Source organism: Yarrowia lipolytica, chromosome 1E (genome assembly GCF_001761485.1).
Source record: "Yarrowia lipolytica chromosome 1E, complete sequence".
NCBI lineage: Eukaryota > Fungi > Ascomycota > Dipodascomycetes > Dipodascales > Yarrowia > Yarrowia lipolytica.
The window spans coordinates 752,871-774,988 of record NC_090774.1 but is presented as its reverse complement, the minus strand read 5'-3'; the positions used below and the strand labels follow the sequence as shown (position 1 = coordinate 774,988).

The following is a 22,118-nucleotide window of genomic DNA, read 5'->3' as shown; positions in this document are numbered from 1 at the left end:
AAATGTCACCACCCTCCTTGTTGTAGCTCTCTCTGGTCTGAGGTTGCGAAAAGCTTGAGTCGTATAAGCCTCAAAGTTACTGGATTGGGAAAGTTACCCTGGGAAACAAAGTATGGATGAACCGAATGGAAGAGCTAGGAAAACTTTGGGTCTGCCGCTATATATACCCTGCTGGTAGCTTGCTAGACGGACAACTTTCAAAATGGCTCCCCAATTTTCAAAGACTGACGAGACTGCCATCAACACCATCCGAACCTTGGCTGTGAGTATGAAAACTGAGAAGGAGTGCGAATGTTGCGGTGGCTACCCGTGATCAATTGAGCAATTGCTTCTGCCCTGATTTAGCACACAATTGTTGCGCGGAAGTTGATCATGACCCGGAAGCTGTAACCTATGCACAAACCCCACAGCGTCTCCTAAGGAGCATGCATCACGGGCAATTGTGCCATTGATTTGGACGTGCACCACAGCCAATTACATTGACTGGTCTGGTGTTTGTCCTGCATGAATCTGCACACTGCAGTGCAATTCATGCTTTTTGACGCCAAGGGCTGAGTCATAGCATGTGATGATATGTCTCGATTTTTGAATATCGCTAACTCTAGATTGATGCTGTGGCCAAGGCTAACTCCGGCCACCCCGGTGCCCCCATGGGTCTGGCTCCTGTTGCCCACGTTCTGTGGAACTACTACATGAACTTCACCTCCTCCAACCCCGAGTGGATCAACCGAGACCGATTCATTCTCTCCAACGGACACGCCTGCATGCTGCACTACTCCCTGTTGCACCTGTTTGGCTACGACATCACTATCGATGATCTCAAGAACTTCCGACAGCTCAACTCCAAGACTCCCGGCCACCCCGAGGCTGAGACTCCCGGTATCGAGGTCACCACCGGTCCCCTGGGTCAGGGTGTCTCCAACGCTGTTGGTTTCGCCATTGCCCAGGCCCACCTTGGCGCCACCTACAACAAGCCTGGCTACGACATCATCAACAACTACACTTACTGCATCTTCGGAGATGGTTGCATGATGGAGGGTGTTGCCTCCGAGGCTATGTCTCTTGCCGGACATCTGCAGCTCGGTAACCTCATCACCTTCTACGATGATAACCACATTTCCATTGACGGTGACACCAACGTGGCCTTCACCGAGGACGTCAGCCAGCGACTTGAGGCCTACGGATGGGAGGTCATCTGGGTCAAGGACGGTAACAACGATCTGGCCGGCATGGCTGCTGCCATCGAGCAGGCCAAGAAGTCCAAGGACAAGCCCACTTGTATCCGACTCACCACCATCATTGGTTACGGCTCTCTGCAGCAGGGTACCCACGGTGTTCACGGCTCTCCTCTCAAGCCTGATGATATCAAGCAGTTCAAGGAGAAGGTTGGCTTCAACCCCGAGGAGACCTTTGCCGTCCCCAAGGAGACCACTGATCTCTACGCCAAGACTATTGACCGAGGCGCCAACGCCGAGAAGGAGTGGAACGAGCTCTTCGCCAAGTACGGTAAGGAGTATCCCAAGGAGCACTCTGAGATCATCCGACGATTCAAGCGAGAGCTGCCCGAGGGATGGGAGAAGGCTCTGCCTACCTACACCCCCGCCGACAATGCCGTTGCTTCTCGAAAGCTGTCCGAGATTGTCCTCACCAAGATCCACGAGGTCCTCCCCGAGCTTGTTGGTGGTTCCGCCGATCTGACCGGCTCAAACCTGACCCGATGGAAGGACGCTGTTGATTTCCAGCCTCCTGTCACCCACCTTGGTGACTACTCCGGCCGATATATCCGATACGGTGTTCGAGAGCACGGCATGGGCGCTATCATGAACGGTATGAACGCTTACGGAGGTATCATCCCCTACGGAGGTACTTTCCTTAACTTCGTCTCCTACGCCGCTGGTGCCGTCCGACTGTCTGCCCTGTCTGGCCACCACGTTATCTGGGTTGCTACCCATGACTCCATTGGTCTGGGTGAGGATGGCCCTACCCATCAGCCCATTGAGACTGTCGCCTGGCTCCGAGCCACCCCCAACCTCTCTGTGTGGCGACCTGCCGACGGTAACGAGACCTCCGCTGCTTACTACAAGGCCATCACCAACTACCACACTCCCTCTGTCCTGTCTCTGACCCGACAGAACCTGCCTCAGCTTGAGGGCTCTTCCATCGAGAAGGCCTCCAAGGGTGGTTACCAGCTCATCTCCGAGGACAAGGGTGACATCTACCTTGTGTCCACTGGTTCTGAGGTTGCCATCTGTGTTGCTGCCGCCAAGCTCCTCAAGGAGAAGAAGGGTATCACTGCCGGTGTCATCTCTCTGCCCGACTGGTTCACCTTCGAGCAGCAGTCTCTCGAGTACCGAAAGTCTGTTTTCCCCGATGGCATCCCCATGCTTTCCGTCGAGGTCTACTCCGACTTTGGCTGGTCTCGATACTCTCACCAGCAGTTTGGTCTGGACCGATTCGGTGCTTCTGCTCCCTTCCAGCAGGTCTACGATGCCTTTGAGTTCAATGCCGAGGGTGTCGCCAAGCGAGCTGAGGCCACCATTAACTACTACAAGGGCCAGACTGTCAAGTCTCCTATTCAGCGAGCCTTCGACCCCATTGACGTCAACACCCGACCCGGCCACGGTGTCTAAGTGGGTTGCCCGTCTGATATAAGTATTGATATAGAGTATATTTAAATGGAACCCCATGAGTTTGTAGAACCTTGCGTGACAACTGGCATGTATGTGATGTCACTGATAGTTGTATTGCCGTATGTAACTATTACGAGTTCTGGGGATGAGATTCCCATGCTTCCACTTGCTCATCAGCAAACGCTATCAAATTTACGCTCAATTTTTGAGCACTGGCTACAATACAAACCATCTCAAACGAAAAATGCTGTAATTATTGCGACACCTCACATTTAGTCATATATATCATAATTAATTAAATCATACAAAAATAGTCTGCTCACAGACAAGCAATAATCACCATTACACGGTAACAAATAACAAAATGGCAATGCTTCGCATCGCCTTATGGTCAAGGCACTCCCTACGGCACTGCTTACTTGTTACCACCACGTCCACCGACACTCTTCAGCTTATCAAGGGTCTGCTCAGACAGCTCCACCTTCGGCAAAGCAAGCTCAACCTTGGACTGGGGGGCATCCAGGAAGCCGACAGCCACCAGGTAAGCCAGGTAGATACCCATTTGAGCCTCGTCAACGCCCTTACCAGCGGACAAATCGACTCCGGTCCACTCAGCGTCTCGAGAGAGAGCAGATCGAGCATTGGAGTCATCCAGCTCGGGGGCCTTGGTAGACTGGGGAAGGTCATCGAGCACAAAGTGTAGCAGAGGATACAGGGCAGAGTCCTGCGAGTCCTCAACAACAAACTTCTCCAGAGCCAGACGCCAGGTGACGTAGTCCTCGACAGAAACTTTGTAACCGTACTTCTGGAGGGTCTGCAGGAATTCGTTGAACCGTGTTCGAGGCTGGGAAGTCACATGGGCGACAACCACGCCGGAAGGCTGCTTGGGCCAGAAAGAGGCGGCAGTAACAACCCGAGCCACGTGATCGACGGGCACCATGTTGACCGAGTTGTGGATGTTGGGAATCTCACCCAGCTGGATGCATCCCTTGATCATTCGAACCAGGAAATCGTCCGTGTTGGTGGCTCCGGTCTTGGAGTCTCCGACAACGTAACCAGGTCGAATGATGGTTCCGGTGAGTCCCCGGGCTCCGGCCTCTCGGATCACGTGCTCTGCGACCCACTTGGACTGTCCGTAGCCGTTGCCGAGACCCACAGAAGAACCCATGAGATCGTCGGACTCGGGAACGCCAGCCTTGCCCTCCTCCACCAGATCGGCAGACAGCTTGTTGAAGTGCTCGGTGTCGACGGCAGAGGTGGAGGACACAAAGTTGAAGATCTTGGCCTTGCCAGTCAGAGCGAGGTTCATGACGTTGATAGATCCAAGCACGTTTGGACCTCGGAGAGTGGAGTAAGGGTACACCCAGTGGACCAGAGCTCCGTTGTGAATGATCACATCAACCTCATCGGTGAGTTGGGAGAACTGCTCCTTAGACAGGCCAAAGTCGGCCTTTTCGAGATCGCCAATGATGGGGGTGATTCGAGAAGCCCACTCATCCTTCCAGATGCCATAGGCCTCGGAAGAGTTTCGCAGACGGTCCAAACCAGCCTCCACGGTCTTGGCTCGAACGTGGGCAAACACATGGATGTTCTGCGATCGCTCGAGCAGGTCCCGGAGCAGGAAAGAGCCCAGAAAACCGGTTCCTCCAGTCAAGAAGACCTTGACAGGCGCAGATGCGTCGAGTTTGCCGGAATGAGATGGGTAAGACGAAGCAACAAGCTTCGCGTCGGCAATTAGAGTCTTGGCGTCGTTGTAGTAGTCAACGGCAGCCTGCTCCTGCTCGTCGCTCTCATTCTCACCGTGGAACTCAACCTCGCCTCCCTTCTTGAGCTTGTCGACCTCAAGGGCAAAGCCGGCAATGGAGGGAGACTTGAAAATGAGACCAAGGGGGATCTCTACCATGAGCTTCTTTCGTAGCTCAAAGATCATACGAGTAGCCAGAATGGAGTGGCCACCAAGATCGAAGAAAGAGTCATCAGGAGAAATGGTGGCGGGCTGCTGGGGCAAAACATCGAGCCAAATGTCTCGAATGGCAGCCTGGGTCTCGGTGAACTCGATGGGAGCAGCGTTGGCATCTCCAGAGGCAGCAGCGGCCTTCTGGGCAACAATAGCCAGCTGAGCAGTATCAGGGAAGGGCAGGGCGGGCTTGTCGACCTTTCCGTTGGGGTTCAGAGGCATCTTAGCGAGGGGGACAACAACAGTAGGAATGGCGTAAGAGGGCAGCTTGGTCTTGAGGAACTCTTTAATGTTCTTGATGAGCTTTCTGTACTTGAAAAGACCCTGAACAACCTGGTCGGTCTCTTCCTCGTCCTCCTGAGCATCCAAAAACTCGTTGACGGCGTCAGTGTTCTGGACAACAATGTACGAAGTCAGGACGGGCTCCTCGTCCTTGTCTCGACGCACCAGAGTCACGTTTTCACGCACCAGGGGGTGTCGAGACAGATGAGTGTCGATCTCGCCAAGCTCGATTCGGAAACCTCGAATCTTCACCTGGTCATCGGCTCGTCCGGAACACTCAACGTTTCCATCGGGAAGGTACCGGCCGAGATCTCCAGTTCTGTACAGCCGATCCCGGGGACCCTTGTAGAACTCTCTCCAGGCCTCACCCTTGTTGACCTTCTCGTCCTCCTGGATCCAGTGCTCGGGAGTCACAAACCAGTTGGTGACAAATTTCTCGGCGTTGAGCGCGTCGTTGAGAAGGTAGCCTTCGGCGAGACCAGCGGCTCGCACGTAGATCTCTCCGACCTCTCCGACACCGCAGGTCTGGGTTCGGTCGTGTCGGTTCACAACGAGCAGTTGCACATTCTTCATACCCTTGCCAGCGGGCATAATGTCCTTCTGTTGAGCCAAGAAAGACGAATCCGAGGCGTAGGAAGCGACCTGAAAGTATGAAACGGATCGCTGGGTTTCGGTGGTGCCGTACATGTTGACGATGAATACGTTCTGGGCAAGCTTCTGCAGTCGAGTGCAGTCTCGCTTGGTGAGAATGTCGCCGACAAAGAACGCATGGTGAAGAGAGGGGATCTGGGCAGTCGCCTGAGCACTGAGAAGCTGACCCATGGCAGGAGTCAGATGAGTCACAGTGGTCTCGTAGGTGGCCATCCACTCAGCCAGACGTCCGGGAGTACCAATATCGTCCGAAGTGGGGATGATGAGCTGGGCACCCAAGAAGAGAGGGGTGAAAATGTCTCGCTGAATGGGATCGTGTGCGATACCAGACAACATTGTGAACTTATCCTTGTCGGAGAGACCAAAGGTCTCAGCCATCCAGGGGAAGTAGTAGGTCAGCGAGTAGTGTCGACCAAGAACACCCTTGGGAATACCCTCGGAACCAGAGGTGAAGGAGAGTGTGGGGTTAGAGTCGGGGCCGACAAGAACACCAGTCTGCTCGCCCTTCTTAGCCTGAGAGGAAGCCAGGATGTCGCTCCCTTCAACTTCTCCTCCGACCAGAGCACCGTCGTCAGTGAGGGCCAGCTCAGGGACCAAAGTCAGTAACTGCAGTTCCTTGTCACAGTAGTCGGTGACGAGCTGGTCAATCTTGCCAGCCTTACCAATCACAACCAGAGCTCGGGGCTGAGCTACTCGCAGGTAAATGGTCTGTCGAGCAGGAGGATAGGCAGGATCAATAACGGAGAAAGTGGCTCCAGCCTTGAGAGTACCCATGACGGAGACCACAAGATCGACTCCTCTGTAGGCGTAGATCATGACCACGTGACCGGGCTTGATACCGGAAGCCACCAGATGGTGCGCCAGCACGTTGGACGCCTCGTCAATCTGCTTGTAGGTGAACGACCGCTCCTTGGACTCGGGACACAGAGCCGAGGCGGTCTCAACACAGCAGGGCCGGTCGGGGTGGTTTTTGGCGTTCTCAGCGAAGATCTCGTGGATAGGGCCTCGGAACCCGCTCCAGTCGAGATCAGAAGTGGGAAGGGGCAGCAGAGAGCCGTCCCGTTGCTGGGGCGACAGAAGAGATAGCTTACCGACCTCAGCGGAGGGGCCAAGAACGGCAGCCTGGGCAATGAGCTCGACAATCTGGCTAGCAAAGAGCTTCATTCGATCTTCCTTGTACAGCAGAGAGTTGTAGTGGATGGACAGAGACTCCTTGCCTAGATAGACGGACACGTCTGTGAGACGGCCGGCAGCGGGGCCCAGAACAGATTGTGACTCTGTGTCGCTCTGAAGGTGCTGGAAAGACGTTCGGAACAGTACTGGCTCTGACTCCAGCTTCTGCGAGGTCTGGATCTCAGCCAGAATGTCGGCGAACTTGACGCCAGAGTCCTTCTGCCACGTTTCAAACTCAACCACAGACTTGATGAGGTCACCCAGAGAGGTGGAAGTGCCGTTGAGGTTGGATCGGAAGACAAAGACGTTTCCCTCGGCGTCGTCGGATCCGAGACACACGTCCTCGTCGCCCGAGAGACGGTAGACGAGAATGGCGTAGAGAGCCAGAGCTGCAGAGAAATCAGTAGCGCCTGCTACACCGCTGTTCTTGGCAATCTGATCGAGCTCGGCCACGGTCTTGGAGCTAAGAGCCTCCGTCAATTGTGCTTCGACTACACTGCCTTCAGCGGGGCGGACGAAATCGAACGGGAGGACTGAGAGTGTGGGGTTGGTAAGGGCGGTTGCCCATTGTGTTACTGTATTAGTACGGTACATAGGGCCGAAGGTCAGAGCGGACCTAATAAATAGCTGACACAGAATAAGTACCCTTTCTTTGTCCAGGTCATGAGTCTCGGTATCACGTCTTAAAAGAGTCCTGCCGTTGTCCATGAGTATAGTATAGCAGACAACATAGTATTCATACTGCGATGACGGCGGGAATTGGAGGCTACAGAACTCGAAGCGGGGTCATATAGACAATCGCATTTGCCAACGAGTGTCTGATTAAGGCTTCTCCGTGTGACTGCTCATTGTGTCAATGCTATACTGTAGTCATAGCTACATTGACAGAAAGACAACGACAGACAGTGATAAAGTAACCAGATCCTCAATCAAAAGAGCCGCAATGATCCATTTCTCATATCGCATACCATCCACTCTGTTTGTGCCGCATCCTCCACAACGATTTGCTCATGGCACTGTTCTGGTCAGATCAGACATCGGTAGACACAATCCAGATGACAGTTCACAGACGATTGATCTCAATTTTAAGCCTGACCAAGCGATCTCACGAACGATTCCTTCAATTTCCCATGGATACTCACACGACATTGTCGGTAGTTTTTTTTTTTTGTAGAGACAAGTTTTCAAACAGATGTCAAAACCGAAAGTTGCAAGCTTTCGATTTGGAAGGTTATATCGAGACAGGTGCACTGAGTCATACTGCAGTGGAGTGCAGCTGATGGGGGGTGATCAAAGAAAATGGTCACGTGATTTTACTGACCTATAGATATTATCACTGCAAATGCAGATGACATAATAAATCATACCACGAGCTCCGCACCCCAACTATACCCTAACCCTACAGTCTTCTGAAAAACCTGATCTGTGAACACAGACCCCAACCCGGACAAGGCTTGAACCGCTACTCGTACAGTACATCTCCAAGGTGGGTTGATGTGCAGAGCGATGTCATTAATGACAGGCTGTGGTTGGCTGTGGTATCAAATGATAAAGTGATAAAAATTTGAGACACGGTTACAGATTATGAGCAACAAGGAGGAATCAGGGAGATGAATGGGAGTAAGTTGTGGTCTCAATGAGTGGAACAGTTGACTTTTATACAGACTAATCATAGCTTCTTGCAGTCTCATTATTATGGGCTCTGTAACACATTCTATTGAAGCATGCCCCCTGACGTCATACACATGGTCGAACTACGTAGAGGAGGAATATTGTGGGTTCCTGTTGGATTGGCCGGATTGTAGTACTTGAGCCGCAAGAACAATCCCCACAAGCTCCTAGCAAGTTCTCACTCACAAGTTGTGTTTAACAGGTACAGTACAGTATGTAGCCTACTCGTAGGTACTCTTATGTTTCCCGCCCTAACAGAATCTTGCGGTGTGACATCGAACTTTGAACATCACGTGTTTCATCGTTTGAGAGACTAGAAATGATCTCAGGGGGTGAAATGAATGGTATGATTACAGTTAAAAAGATCCATGTTTCTTTCCTACGATACACAGTCATGACTTCCAACAACTATCAGTAACTCCCTCATGTTATCTCCGTGTTAAGCTTACAGTAGCTATATCGTAGAGTAGCTACATTGTAGCATGTGGCACTTGAGATAGGAGGGGTAAAGTGTGCGATGTAGGTGCTGTTGGAGAGGTAGCAGTGAGCCAATTACTGGAATGGGCTGATGAGGTCGTCGTAGAATCCATACCAGTCCCAGGCTGCAACTATTCACACATGGCGCATGTTCTCCATACTCATCTCCATATACATTTGAACTCCTCTCTAAACCTTGTGATATGGGTGTTACTGTAGCTTAGGGACTTATAAGGTGGGTAAAACAGAAGGAATTTTTAAGGATAAAAGACGACACACACAAATCAAACGCCTGTTAAAAGCGATCCAAGTACTCCCCCTTGCGTATTCTACTCACCACTATATGGCTTCTCTCTCCACTCCGAATAAACTCCAGGTTAGGGTTATGACTTTTCATACCAGCTCACCGTCTCCAGCATGCAGAAAGTGTGACACCAACAAATACTCTCGGCGGTAACATCTCTACAATGGCTGCGCGAAAACTGCAGCAGGAAATGGACCGAGTGTTCAAGCGGGTGGCCGAAGGAGTGGCCACCTTTGACTCCATCTACGACAAAGTACAGCAGTCGACCAACCAGTCGCAAAAGGAAAAACTGGAGCAGGATCTCAAGCGAGAGATCAAAAAGCTGCAGCGATTACGAGACCAGATCAAGACATGGATGGGTTCCAACGACATCAAGGACAAGAAGACGCTGACGGACCAACGCAAGCTGATCGAGACGGAAATGGAACGGTTCAAGGCCTGTGAGCGGGAGATGAAGACCAAGGCATTTTCAAAGGAGGGACTGAGTCCAGGCGCAGGCAAGCAGCTTGATCCGCGAGAACAGCAACGACAGGAGGCGTGTGCGTTTGTGCAAAACACGATCGACGAGCTGAGTGAGCAATTGGAGACCTTGGAGGCCGAGGAGGAGCAATTGCACGGCACGGTTCGAAAGGGTCGGAAGGACAACAGTGTCAAGAGTGAGCGTCTTAGTGAGATTGCTGATGCTAGCGATCGACACAAGTGGCACATTGGACGTCTAGAAGTCATTGCACGACTGCTTGAGAATGGATCTTTGGCTCCTCAACAGGTGATGGATCTTCAGGAAGACATTCAGTACTACGTGGAGTCCAACCAGGATGTGGATTTCGCCGAGGACGTGGAAATCTACGATGAGCTGAATCTGGATCAAGAGGAGGACGAGTTCACCATCGACGAGCAGTACCTGAGGGACGAGCCCACGTCGACGCTGGAAGATTTGGCTGTGGAAAGTGCCAAGGAACGAGAACGAGAAGCCGCCAAGGAGAAGGAGGAGGCGGCCAAGGCGGCCCAGGCACAAAAGGAGGCGGCAGCACAAGCAGCGGCAGACGCTCAGAATAGCAGTCGCCGTCCGGCAGCCACAAACACGCCTCCTCCGATCGGAAGCAACATGAAACCTGCTCCTCTGCCGACCCGCAATGAGTCGCTCAAGTACGCCTCTGCAGCCGCCGCTGCTGCTGGAAGCAGTGTGGGAAGCTCTCCGAGTGCATTGCCACAGGGCCTAGCTCCCTTGCCAGCTCCCAAAGAAGAAATTCGAGCCGCTGCGCCTGTGCCTGTGGCCGTTTCTGCCACTCCTGCTCCCTGGGCTGAAGGAGGAGGTCCTGCACCTGGAGGAGCCAACGTATCTATTCCTACCGGCCCTGCCGCTGCTTCGACTCCCATTGCCGCTTCCTCTACACCGGTGGCTGCTCCTGCTATTCCTACTGGCCCGGCTGCCTCTGCCACCATAGCCTCGACAAGCAGCGCAGGCAACACCACATCGACAGCACCTTCGCCGCCTCCCCTGTCCACGTCCACCACTCTGTCGGACGACTCTATCATCTACACGCTTCCTCCCGGCCTGCAAGACCTTGTGTCGTCGCTGGACGTGGCCAAGAAGCGAGTCGGCACTCCTCCACCAATAGGCTCGATTGCCAAGTTGCTGGAGACGTCGTACTTTTCGTGTCCAGACTCAGGCGACGCGGAGAAGCCGCAAATGTACCATCCTGAGTCGCCTTTCCCTACTCTGCCATTCTATCCTCAAGACCCTCTGGCGGTGTTTGAGGACGGCGGCATTTTTGCGAAAATGGACATCGATACGCTATTCTACATTTTCTACTACCGCCAGGGAACGTACCATCAGTATCTGGCGGCCAAGGAACTCAAGTCGCGGTCGTGGCGGTTCCACAAGCGGTTCCTGACGTGGTTCCAGCGCCACGAGGAGCCCAAGATGATCAATAACGAGTTTGAGCAGGGCACCTACCGCTACTTTGACTTTGAGGGTGTGTGGCTGCAGCGACGCAAGTCCAACTTCCAGTTTGAGTACCATTTTCTGGAAGATGAGATTTAGGAGTACAAGTAGTTAATATGAATTGATAGGGAACGAGTACGGGACTGACTATGGTTTGCTTGGGTGGTCGTAGATAACGACTGGACAACTTCTATGGTACTTCTACAGTACATACATACTGTAGTATCGTACCATATGAGCACATCTCTCTCTTCAGCAGAATGATGTAAAAGAATTTACTCTATGCAACTAAGTAAAATGAGATGGTTGTACTGTATTGCGTGATTTCGAGATTTGTTACTCCGCGTAATTATCTGCTAGTGCTTACAAATATCACCATGTTCGCTTAGAGATTGGTTTCGTTAAGGTGTTTCATTTGCAAGTGTAGCAGGGAAGTGCGTTGTGTGGTCCATGTTTGAGCTGTAAAGGAAATTAGAGACCTTCCTACTTGTAGATGGGCTGACATGGATACCCAGAAGAGCCAGCCTTAATGGGATGCAATATAATATATCAGGAAGCAATCAAGTCCAAAGTGCTTCGGGTGTGTGTTACGGTAGTCTAAGACAGATGAGATACTCGTACTTGTAGAAGTTATTATGTTTCAGAGCACGTGGAGTGTTCGAGGCGGTGGATCGTGTGGCATGTTGGATGTACCGGTACAAGTACGATACGATACGAGTCATACCTCAGGTATCGGGTATACATGATCTGAAGCTGGTTGTTTACTTTTTTTCTTTTCGAGTCTGAATGTGGTACACACCCACCCACACAAAAAAACACACACACACACACACACACACACACACACAATTGAACCCCCGACATATCCGATATCTACGCCTAATGAGGCCAATACGAAATTACAGTATGTGGCAAAAGGGCACATGACGACTCATCGTTCGGGCTACACGGTTGCCTCATTGGTAACACGGCTCATGGTAAGTTTGATTAGGGCCAGGAAGAGCCCTGTACGTACTGGAGAGCTGGGGTAATTACCGGCGGTCATTTGGACACAATCAAACCTCACACGGGAGCCTTGCACTCACCTCACAGGCCACAACTGCTGATATTACAGGTGTGGTTTGTTTGTATACAGTCCACGAACCACCCACACAGCCCCATGCCTGTATTATAAACCGTTAAATGATAATTCACAAGGTTTGTAGACAAGAGAATAGTCCTGATAAGGCCGGGTCAGGTGGCTGGCTGTAGGGGATTATTATTAAATGAAGCTTGGGATACGAGATTATGCAGAGCACAAGGAACCGCTGAGACAAGTGAAGTGTACGACTGGCGTATACAGCTTGCCCGCTATATGAGTGTTTAATGTCGACATGTACGCCTGCAGGTGCGAATTAGCAGCAACTTTTGTTGTTATCGTAGCTCTCGGACCAGTTCCGTGTGCGATGCACACTAGCTACTGTACAGACTATACACACACGCCAGATAACCATCTGAACAAGACAAGAACCTTTTCCAAATCCAAAACGGTTTCAAAATCTCAACCTCCAAACGCTAGTTTGTTCTTATTATTGCCGAGGTGATGTCATATTCGCTACAAGTAGCTAGTGAGACACAAGTGAGTGTTCTGTAAGTCATACGGCTCTGACACTAACATTTACTGGCAGGTGTGCGCCCCTGACAAGTCGGTAATACACAGCCCGTACTGCAACAAGCCACTCCTGCGTCTGCAAACCTGCGTGTACACCCCCGGCGCATGGTTCTCCAGCTCCAAAAGCTTTGTATATTACCCCTCACAATTTTGCCCCATATTCTCACCCCATCCCATCCCACGGCCCAAATATTAAATGCATGTGGAATTGAGCCAAAAGCTGTAATTGAGACGAAAATTGCACATTGTTGTGCTTTGGGGCACACGTCTGCCAATATATAAGGTCCGGTCCCTCTGACGACTCGTCTTTTTTCCTCATCGGAGTTTCGGAGGCCGCTCCGATCACGTCCCTGTTTCGCATAGGCCCTCCACCAAAAAAACCATCCCCCAAAAAACATCACCATCACTCTCGCCAATACTTGCAGCTGGGATACTTGGACAAGACAGGGGTCCGGGTTCCGGTGAAGCGGCTGTAATGACGGGTGCTTCTCGTTCCTGTACGACTCATCTCACCCCACAGCCTTTGAGCCAGGTCACGGTGGCAACATAAGGCACACTCTCTCTCCAGTTATGGGCAAGATGACTGGAGACTGACAAAGTGACGAAGTTTACAGCGAACAACAAAAATTAGACTGTTGGTTGAATAATATTAATGCTTTTGAATGACTCGACGAGTATCATAGACACACAAGTAGAACTGACGGTATACAGGCAGATCGATGGCAGCATCAAATGTATCGTACACCGTATGTACTGTAACTTCTCGCGCTATCAAGTATGATGTTCAGTCTTAGTTGAGTCTGTTTAGACCCTTGCAACTCGAAATAAATGAATATATATTATCATCAGAGATCAATAACAGATAGCACATAGCAAATTGCAGTTATAGTAGTGGTCCATACACAACTGTCACTCGCTGAGACGACCGACCAAACAGTCAACCACCTGGCTCCACTCCAACATGGCACCAATGCCTGTATCTCCACACACCAGCTTCTTTTCAACTGGCAACAGAACCTGGATCCAGGGCATCTCTGCGTTGATCACATTCAGGTGCTTCTGAGTCAGTGGGTGGTTGTACATCATGGTGTTCATGGCAGGGGCAACAATGATAGGTGCTGCTGGGTTCCATGCTCGAATTATAGACGTCAGGAGATTGTCACAGATGCCGTTGGCGATTTTGCACAGAGTGTTGGCCGACAGAGGGGCGATGAGCAGCACGTCTGCCCACTTTTTGAGCTCTGCGTTGAGAATCTTTTCCGACGACTTCTTCCAGCATGTCCATTCGTCCTTGTCCTTCCAGATGCGCACCCCGAGATCGATCATTTCATTTTGTTGCTCTGCGCTGAGAAAGTGCTGTGCTGCAGTTGTCAGAATCGCCTGTACCTCCACCTTGTCTCCGTATACAGTCTTGAGCTTCTGGACTATGAGTGGCATCTTGATAGTTGCTACAGACCCCGACGCTGCGATTAGAATATGGATCTTGGATGAGTCGGTCTTCGGAGGGAAAATCGAGTCAGTGAGAGTGGGAGAAGCAGTTGCAGGCGTGGAAACAGCAGGTTTTATCACAGGAGCCGAAGAAACGGTCTTGGGTCCCAGCGTGGGACTGGCAGTAGGTAGATTGGGGTTGCTCGTGACTGAGTGCAGGTTGAAGTTGGGACTCGCGACAGCGTGTGTGTCACCCAGAGATCCCAGAATCTCGTCCAGAGATTGCGTTTCGAGCCGTCCCTTGACAATGGTAGGAGTGGTACACCCAGAAGCTCCATTCGAGCTCGTGGGACTCACTCTTCGGTTGGTTTCCAGCACCTTGGAGTGATCTATATGATGCAGAGACACCACGCTGTTTCTGTGTCTGTCATTGGGATGCACGGGTTCTGTAAAAGACACGATGCTTTTGCGCGACACCAGGACAGGTTTGGGGGACGATTGCGGGCTTGCCGAGTTATCTCGAGGTGTACTTGCCATGGTTGTGTTACTGACTGCTGTGACAGTGTTTGTGAATTGGGTGGTGGCTGGTGGCGTTGAAGGTGTATTTTGATTCGGGGTTGTCGATGTTACGGTGGTAATAGAGGATGTGACGGGAGCTTGAAGACGCTTTAGGCTGAAATGAAGGTGTTCTTGGTAGAGGTTGGATGTCTGAGAAAAAAAAGTATGCATTCTAATGTTTGATTGCGTTGGTCACGTGCGTGAGGCTTTTGGAAGGTGTGATTGGGGCGTTAGAGAGTCGTATTTAGGGCACCACAAAGGAAATTGTGCATAACGAGGGGGTTTAGTCATACGAAGTAATATTCTCTCAACTGTCTTCCCGGTTTGTACTATTACACCCTCAACTATCGTAGAGTACGTAGTTCTCCATTCTAAGGCACCAAGGTTAGGGTGCGTTTCATTTCAGGATTTTAAAATGAGTCTGATGGAAATTCTGGGGAACTCAACGGCGGAATTCGGCTTGGGATTCTGACAGATTTTGTGGGGGTATTTTTGAAGAAATGATAGTGCAAGGTCTTTGGAGCTCCTGTTTCTGTTTTATATTTTTAGTAAGCTGTTTCAAAGAGAGTCATCGAGAATATGCAGTATCTGAGTGGTCCATACAGTGTGCTAATACTATATGAAGAAGATCGGGTGGCAATTTTGAAATGCAGGAATTGAAGGCGATCCAGAAGGGTTGGTGGTACTCTAAAAATATCGGTGTGGTCTGGGGGTATCTGGAGATATTACGTGGTCTGATTGTATATATAATCTGTCGTTACTACTTCTACAACACAACAATTTTTTTTGACAAATTTACATATCTAAAAAAATATTCTCGACCTGAGTGTATGGAGGTTTGGGTTTTAGCCGCACCAGGCAAAAAGTAAAATAAAAAATAACGCTCACATATTTTTTTAATTTTTTTTAATATCATCACAATAGGACAAAAGTCAGCGGTATGGTAGTTGGGGAAATAGTTGGAAGTTTAGTTGAGTAGTAGAATTATTATTGTTACAAATTAAAACAAAATATATATATATATAAAAAAAAAAACACACATCGTCGTATAAGTGCTGTACAAGCCATAATATCATTCTATAAATGTGGCATACTTCATCATTTCTCCATCCTTCCTTAAAGCCTCCATATCTTCTTCTCGAAGACAAATAGCGAGTGCTACATCTCCTTTTTTTGTCTTTGGAAGGAAATACATGAGACTCTCGACTGGAGTGAATTCTGGACGTCTTACTGATTCAGGAAGGCCCAACCCGAGTCCAAAATCCAGCGCGTAGAAATTCTGCTGTGCCCAGGAACTCAGCGCTATATCTGAAGACATGTCCATGGTAGCAGTAGGTGAGGTAATAGGAGTCCCAAGATTGTCGTTAATAAGAGTAGCCAGAGCCCTGGTATTTTGTTTCAGCTCTTCAGAGTCAAGTTTCGATCTCAGATTAGACGCCACGTGACCCAGAGGGGCATCAACCAGCTCCGAAAGTGTATTATTGCTGTAAGCCATGTTGGTGATCATTCCAGGATAAGTGTTTCGAATACCCAGGCATGGTCTGACATTTATAGCTCTCCCTATTGTTGTTTTTGTGTTCTTTTCGAGTCTCTGAAGTCGTGCTCGTGATACTGCTTGCCAGACAAAGGCTGTGAGACTATCGTCAGTGGATACGAATGGGATGCCTGTTGTCAGATTTTGAGAAGCAAGTTGTTTTAGTTTGGAAAGAGAATCACCTGAAAAGATGAAGTATCTCCATGAACAACTTGGTGGATTCTCGCTGGTTGTGGGAGTGTACTTTGGCACGATCTGATGTTTGAGCTTCTCATAAAGGTCTCCGTACCGCAACCTTTCAATCTCAGAAAACAGAGGCACAATGTTATCACGTTCCATGTTCCCCATTATCTTCTCCTCCTCAGTAAACGGCTCTCCATTGCATGCTTTTGACAATAGAGACACGATCTGGGCTAGTCCAGTGCCATCGATGGCTTGATGATGACCTAGAAACGTCAAAAGAAGACCCCCATCAATATAAGTGGCTTGAAGAAGAAACACAGGGTTATGCTCTGACTCACTGAACAGTCCCGGAATCGTACTTCGAGGTGCTAGATCAGTTTCGTGCATCATTCGAAACGGAAACTGAACATTTTTGAGTTGTTCCATAGGGAGGGCTGTATCAGTGACGTCTTTCACAACCAGTCTTGGTGTTTTCCCAAGCGTGGTGATTTTGAATAAGCCAGAGGTATCGTCTCTTACCACTTGACCAGCTATCCATGGGAAGGATTCAGTCAATCTGACTAAACCGGATTGTAAAATGTGCACAATCTCGCTTCGACGTGCCTTATCCATGCTGTAACATAGACATATTTGGGTATAAATATTGAGGGGAGGCTGTCCGAAAATTTCGAGCACGGTATCTGGCATGTTGAAGATGGAAGGCTGAGAAATGCTGCAGAGGAAACCTTCTCGGTCTGTCGAAAAACGGCTTATCCTCCCCATCATTCAACACCGCAGGCTATACACAGGACAGTCATGTATAACGGTGTGCTAATTCCTGCTAACAATGGCTCCAAGTGAATTATTTTATCAAAGAAATCTCAAAAAACCACTGCCACAATCACCCGTTGTGCGGCTTACGTGCTAAAAATACGAGATTGGCGAGCCATGATGTTACTGTAGAAGTGGACCTGTGTTGAGGTTGATGTTGAGGGACATGGTCTGAGTTTGTGGGCTCATTTATAGGAGCGGAGAACTTCAATTTGTGTCCGTATTTTAATAGCAATATGGAAACGGGTTCGCATTGATCACTCATTCCGCAGCACTCCAACGGCAATTACAACACAATCTGGAATCGAACACACAACGACATTCCACAAAGCAAACTCAGGACCGAGTAGAGTGTGCTGGCTGAAACTGCCTGGTGTTTCGAATGAAGTAGAAGAAAAGGTGTTTGGATAGCATACGGCTCAAGGGCACTATTCTTGTCCACCAACAATATCTTCCCAACCTCACATACCGCAACCCTTTAGTGTCTCCCTGGCGGACATTTTGTCGGGCTCCTCGTGTCAATTGTCAAAACTTTAAATCAACTAAGCCCACCCATACCCTCAATCGCTCATCATCACCAACACCAAACACGCGTTCAGGTCCACGCATTAACTACGTCACAGCCGAGTGAGCACATCTGCAATGGCGCTCGAAAAAACCCTTCAATTGCCGGCCATGATGGTCCTTTCGGAATTGACTCCCGAGGGCGACGAGTTCGTGGTATCGGAGTTTGACCCCGAAGGCGAGAAGAAAATCGACCTGGATGGACGACCCCAAGGAGGCCGAGAATTCCGGATGAACACGTTCAAGCTGCCGGGACGCGGATCGAAGCTGTTTATGATGGCCACCGAGTGCGCCAAGGAGCTCAACTTTCGAGACTCGTACTTATTGTTCAACAAGAACAAGAGTCTTTACAAGATGATTGCGAGCCAGAAGGACAAGGAGGCTCTGATTGCGCTGGGGCTCCTTCCCTACTCGTTCCGATCACGTGTCATTGGAATCATTACCGCTCGTTCAATCTACCGACAGTTTGGAGCACGTGCTATTGTGGACGGAAAGCGAGTCACAGATGACTACTGGGAGGCAGCTGCCATCGAGCAAGGCTTCACTGAATCGGACCCTGTGATTATGGACCGACGGGGCCAGATCACTCACGTCTACAACCAGGAGGTCTACGGCACCCCCAACCCTCCTAACCTGCCCAAGGCCCAAAAACGAAAAGAGAAGCCCCCTGCTGGACCCACACCTGTGCCCACACAGCCAGCGACTCGCCCCTCGTTGTCGTCTACTATGCCCCGTATTTCATCCGGAGGCATGCCTGGTGCACCCAACACAGCCAACACGCTGCATCCCATGGCTGGACAACCCCCTCCAGGCGCTTCAGCGGCAGCTTCTGCTGCTAACTCGCTGCAGACCCCAGCTCACGTTCACCCCCACGTCTACGCGCAGCTACAGCAATCGCAGCAGATGATGGGTGGTGCGGGCCCGGTTGTGCCTGCCGCTCCGGCCATACTGGCCACTGACTCAAGCAACCAACCCATCAACAATGCGGCAGCTGCAGCAGCCCAGGTGGAAACTGCAAATCTCAAAAACCTCCTGCTCTCCACCTACATGCCCGGCACCTCGATTCGAGGGTCTCTGGACTACCAGCAAGGTAATATCTCGCTGGCGTCAAAATACAACATTGCGTCGATCGACTTTTTCCACGACTACAAGGCCCCCGAAATCGAGGCGTCTTACTCAGCTCTGGAGTATAACCGGTACCTGGGCGGCCAGCGCAAATTCCGAAAAGACATGTGGACGAACTTCTGGCAGATTAAGAGCGCTGGGGAACTGCCCTCGAAGCCCAATCTTGGGGTGCTTGACGCTAACGAGGTGTATGCCACTTCGCAGACCCAGATGATGAAGCGAAAGCAAGAGAGTGTCGAGCAGGAGGCTGTGATTGTCAACACAAAGAAGCGACGTGGCCGAGGAGGTATTCTGTCGACTTCTACAGCCGCGACTTCATTAGACACTCATTCAGGATCTTCGTCTGTGGCGCCCGATGAGGCTGAGCCGACGTTCCAGGACGTGTCCGAGGAGCTCACCCAGTCACAACCACCCCCGCAGATTCGAAAACTGCCCATGGGAGTCAGCAAGGACGAGTATCTAGAGCAGATGTACGCCCAGGAGCAGCGGGCGCAGGCCGCAGCACAGGGCCAGGTGACAGCAGGAGGGCCGGGACAGCCAGGTGTTCCTGGTATGCCCCTGGGAGCCATGCAGGACAAGTCGCCCAAGAGCAGATTCAAGCGGGCCATGCCCGGACCTGGTGGAATGCCTATGGTTCCTGGTCAAGGTATTCCTGACCATCTGATGCAGCAGCTGCCTCTAGACCACCAGTTGAATCAGCAGCGTCAGATTGCCGCTACAGGAATGGGTGGGGCTCCGATGGTTCCTCAGCAACTACGACACATGGCGCAGCCAGGAGGCATGCCCATGCCACCACAGCAGTTTCAGGGCCAGCCCCAGGTGAACGGCGGGGGCTGGAGAGGCCAGAACTTTATGTAAAGGGGAGACCAGGAAAAGAGGGAGTAGGTGTGATACAGAAAGACCTACGTCTAACGTGTACAATATTTAACAATAATCTATGTTTATATCAACGAGGAGTGTTGGGGTAATGGATGCAGCAACAACAGAAGTGTGTGGATAACACCGAGAATTCGTATTGATACGGTAGTAGAGTTGTTGATGATTTGGGGAAACTGCACTCGCACAGTGTGTACGTTTGTAACATTTAAATTTATAGCCGCTACTTTCTTCTGATGATACAATAACAAAAATCATTACTAGCTTTACAAGGCAGTGTTTTTAATCTCTCCGTCTCCATCCCTAAAGCAACTTTTCGTATTTGCCTCGAGACTTGAGATAGACGAAGAAGAGAGCCGACTGTGCGCCGACAATGACGACGAGAGGGATCCACAGAGAGGGGATCTGGTTTTTCTTGTCGGACGAAAAGTCAGTGAACTGCGACCGCAGCTCGTTCTTAACCTGCGAGTCGAACGTCTGAGTCAGCGAGTGCAACTGCGACTTGATTTCCTGTAGGTGGTTGGTAATGTAGTTCTTTGTGTCCTGGGTTCGCTCCCGGACGTGCTCCTTGCCCTCGACCTCCATTTCCCGCAGCTTCTGATCCATGACTCCGATGCGGTTGGTGAGCACGGCAAGGTCATTTGACAGAGTGGACAGCTTCTTGAGGTCCGTGAACGACTCGAGTTTTTCTTCCACAGAAATCAGCTTCTTGGCAAGCTCAGTAATGTGTTCCGAGGTAGCAACATCCTGAAGCTGCTGCTGAGGAGGCTGCTGCTGAGTCTGCTGTTGCTGCTGCTGCTGTTGCTGCTGCTGCTGTTGCTGCTGAGCCTGGGGAGCCTCCTGCTTCTGCTCAACAGGGGTATTTTCGGTGGGAGCTCCTCCAACACCATTGGGGTCGACCCGGTAAGTTTTCAGAGAGTAGACCTCGAAAGTGTCGGGTCCCTCGGTGGAAGCAGCGGAGATGGAAAAGTAGGGAGAGTCGGGAAGAGCAACAGGCCGCTCGTCAAAGCACTTGTGACCGTTGATCTCGACCTTGAGCTTGCCGTTGATGTAATAGGTTGTAATTTTAACAGGCGCTCCGGTGTTTCTGTACTTGAGCTTGCACAGCGCCAGGGCGTCCTTCTCAACCTGGGAGGCGTCCATCGCGGCGTAGTCTCCACCAGTGTTGTCATGGACATGCAAATGGCCTTCTCCATCGTTACCGATTACAGAGTCCAGAATCAGAGCAAGCCCGTTCCACTTGTCCTTCATGCCGTAGACGGGACCGCTCTGGTAGGGCTGGGGGGTGAAGAAGATACCGAATCCTCCTCCAGGGAGAACGGGTCCGTAGACAGCCAGAGATACCTCAGTGATGAAGTCCTTGGAGGGGATGGGCTGGTTGCCGGAAACGGCTCCTCGCTGGTTAGGTCGGCCGAGCTCGGTCAGCGCGATCTGAGACCGTCCGCCTGGCCCAGAGCTTGTAAGAACGGCAGATCCAGAGGCATAGAAATGCGTCTTGAATCTGTCATCGGATGCCATGGAGTTGGGGAGCGACAATTCGTACATTTCCGACAGCCCATAGTCGGCCAGCACGGGGAGCACTAGGCATGCAATTGTGGCGAGGCTGGGCAGCTTCATCGTGTATGTGTGGATGTGTGTGTTGTGAGGAAGAATGATGAAATCGCGTGTGTGATTTCCAAATGCTTAATTACTTGTACGCGCCTACTAACCTAGTTACTATTTAGTTGCATGTGCATGTGGTTAGGGTCCCTCTTTGTTTTACATGACGTGGCTGTAATTATCTGGGGAAGCTACAAGGGTGGTGTATTGAGCGTTTGAGAGGGATTTTATGCCATAGAGGAGCTTTGGTGAGCCTTTAAGAGAGGTTAAGAGTCAGTGTTGGTCTTATACGGACTTTGATGTCACGGTACCATCTAACTACGTTCTATCAACGCTACAATTCCACACCATCTTCATGCACTCTTCGTGCCCCCTCTCTTCATATACTTTTCAGGGTCTACTTTCGTAGTGGGATGATACAAGTCGTATTCGGCGAGTTACAAGGATATAAACATGTATGGATTGAGAATGGGTCTTCCTTTTTGTATTCCACCCCAAAAATCGATCAAAACAACCCATCAAAGACCTCAAATCTGCTCTCCAGTTTTTCACCTTTGTCGGTCATCGCCAACTCTAAGTGAGCGCGCTTTGAGCGATCTTTTTTAACACCTTCCTGACGGGATGATGGATGATGGGAAATAGAAAGAAAAAAAGTATTAATCGAATCGTCTCAGTTGTAGAAACAACATCCAATTACTCT

General features: G+C 50.6%; 7 protein-coding genes across 7 annotated transcripts; 3 read left to right on the top strand and 4 right to left on the bottom strand.

Moving 5' to 3' along the window:
* Positions 1–202: 202 nt before the first annotated feature.
* YALI1_E07744g (uncharacterized protein) lies at positions 203–2,630 on the top strand (the record flags this gene model as incomplete). The annotated part of the gene is made up of 2 exons (XM_503628.3): positions 203–262; positions 606–2,630. 2 exons carry the CDS (start codon positions 203–205, stop codon positions 2,628–2,630), a joined length of 2,085 nt encoding a protein of 694 aa, XP_503628.3.
* A 415-nt stretch (positions 2,631–3,045) lies between these two features.
* On the bottom strand, positions 3,046–7,401 carry YALI1_E07676g (uncharacterized protein; the record flags this gene model as incomplete). The annotated part of the gene is made up of 1 exon (XM_503627.3): positions 3,046–7,401. The coding sequence occupies one exon, from the start codon at positions 7,399–7,401 to the stop codon at positions 3,046–3,048; it is 4,356 nt and encodes a 1,451-aa protein (XP_503627.3).
* A 1,907-nt stretch (positions 7,402–9,308) lies between these two features.
* Positions 9,309–11,189, top strand: YALI1_E07657g (uncharacterized protein; the record flags this gene model as incomplete). The annotated part of the gene is made up of 1 exon (XM_503626.1): positions 9,309–11,189. One exon carries the CDS (start codon positions 9,309–9,311, stop codon positions 11,187–11,189), a length of 1,881 nt encoding a protein of 626 aa, XP_503626.1.
* Positions 11,190–13,650: 2,461 nt separating this feature from the next.
* YALI1_E07601g (uncharacterized protein) lies at positions 13,651–14,898 on the bottom strand (the record flags this gene model as incomplete). The annotated part of the gene is made up of 1 exon (XM_503625.3): positions 13,651–14,898. One exon carries the CDS (start codon positions 14,896–14,898, stop codon positions 13,651–13,653), a length of 1,248 nt encoding a protein of 415 aa, XP_503625.3.
* Positions 14,899–15,799: 901 nt separating this feature from the next.
* Positions 15,800–17,209, bottom strand: YALI1_E07578g (uncharacterized protein; the record flags this gene model as incomplete). Its single annotated transcript, XM_068282918.1, has 1 exon — positions 15,800–17,209. The coding sequence occupies one exon, from the start codon at positions 17,207–17,209 to the stop codon at positions 15,800–15,802; it is 1,410 nt and encodes a 469-aa protein (XP_068139019.1).
* Positions 17,210–17,896: 687 nt separating this feature from the next.
* YALI1_E07571g (uncharacterized protein) lies at positions 17,897–19,801 on the top strand (the record flags this gene model as incomplete). The annotated part of the gene is made up of 1 exon (XM_503623.3): positions 17,897–19,801. The coding sequence occupies one exon, from the start codon at positions 17,897–17,899 to the stop codon at positions 19,799–19,801; it is 1,905 nt and encodes a 634-aa protein (XP_503623.3).
* A 321-nt stretch (positions 19,802–20,122) lies between these two features.
* Positions 20,123–21,436, bottom strand: YALI1_E07535g (uncharacterized protein; the record flags this gene model as incomplete). The annotated part of the gene is made up of 1 exon (XM_503622.3): positions 20,123–21,436. The coding sequence occupies one exon, from the start codon at positions 21,434–21,436 to the stop codon at positions 20,123–20,125; it is 1,314 nt and encodes a 437-aa protein (XP_503622.3).
* Positions 21,437–22,118: the final 682 nt, after the last annotated feature.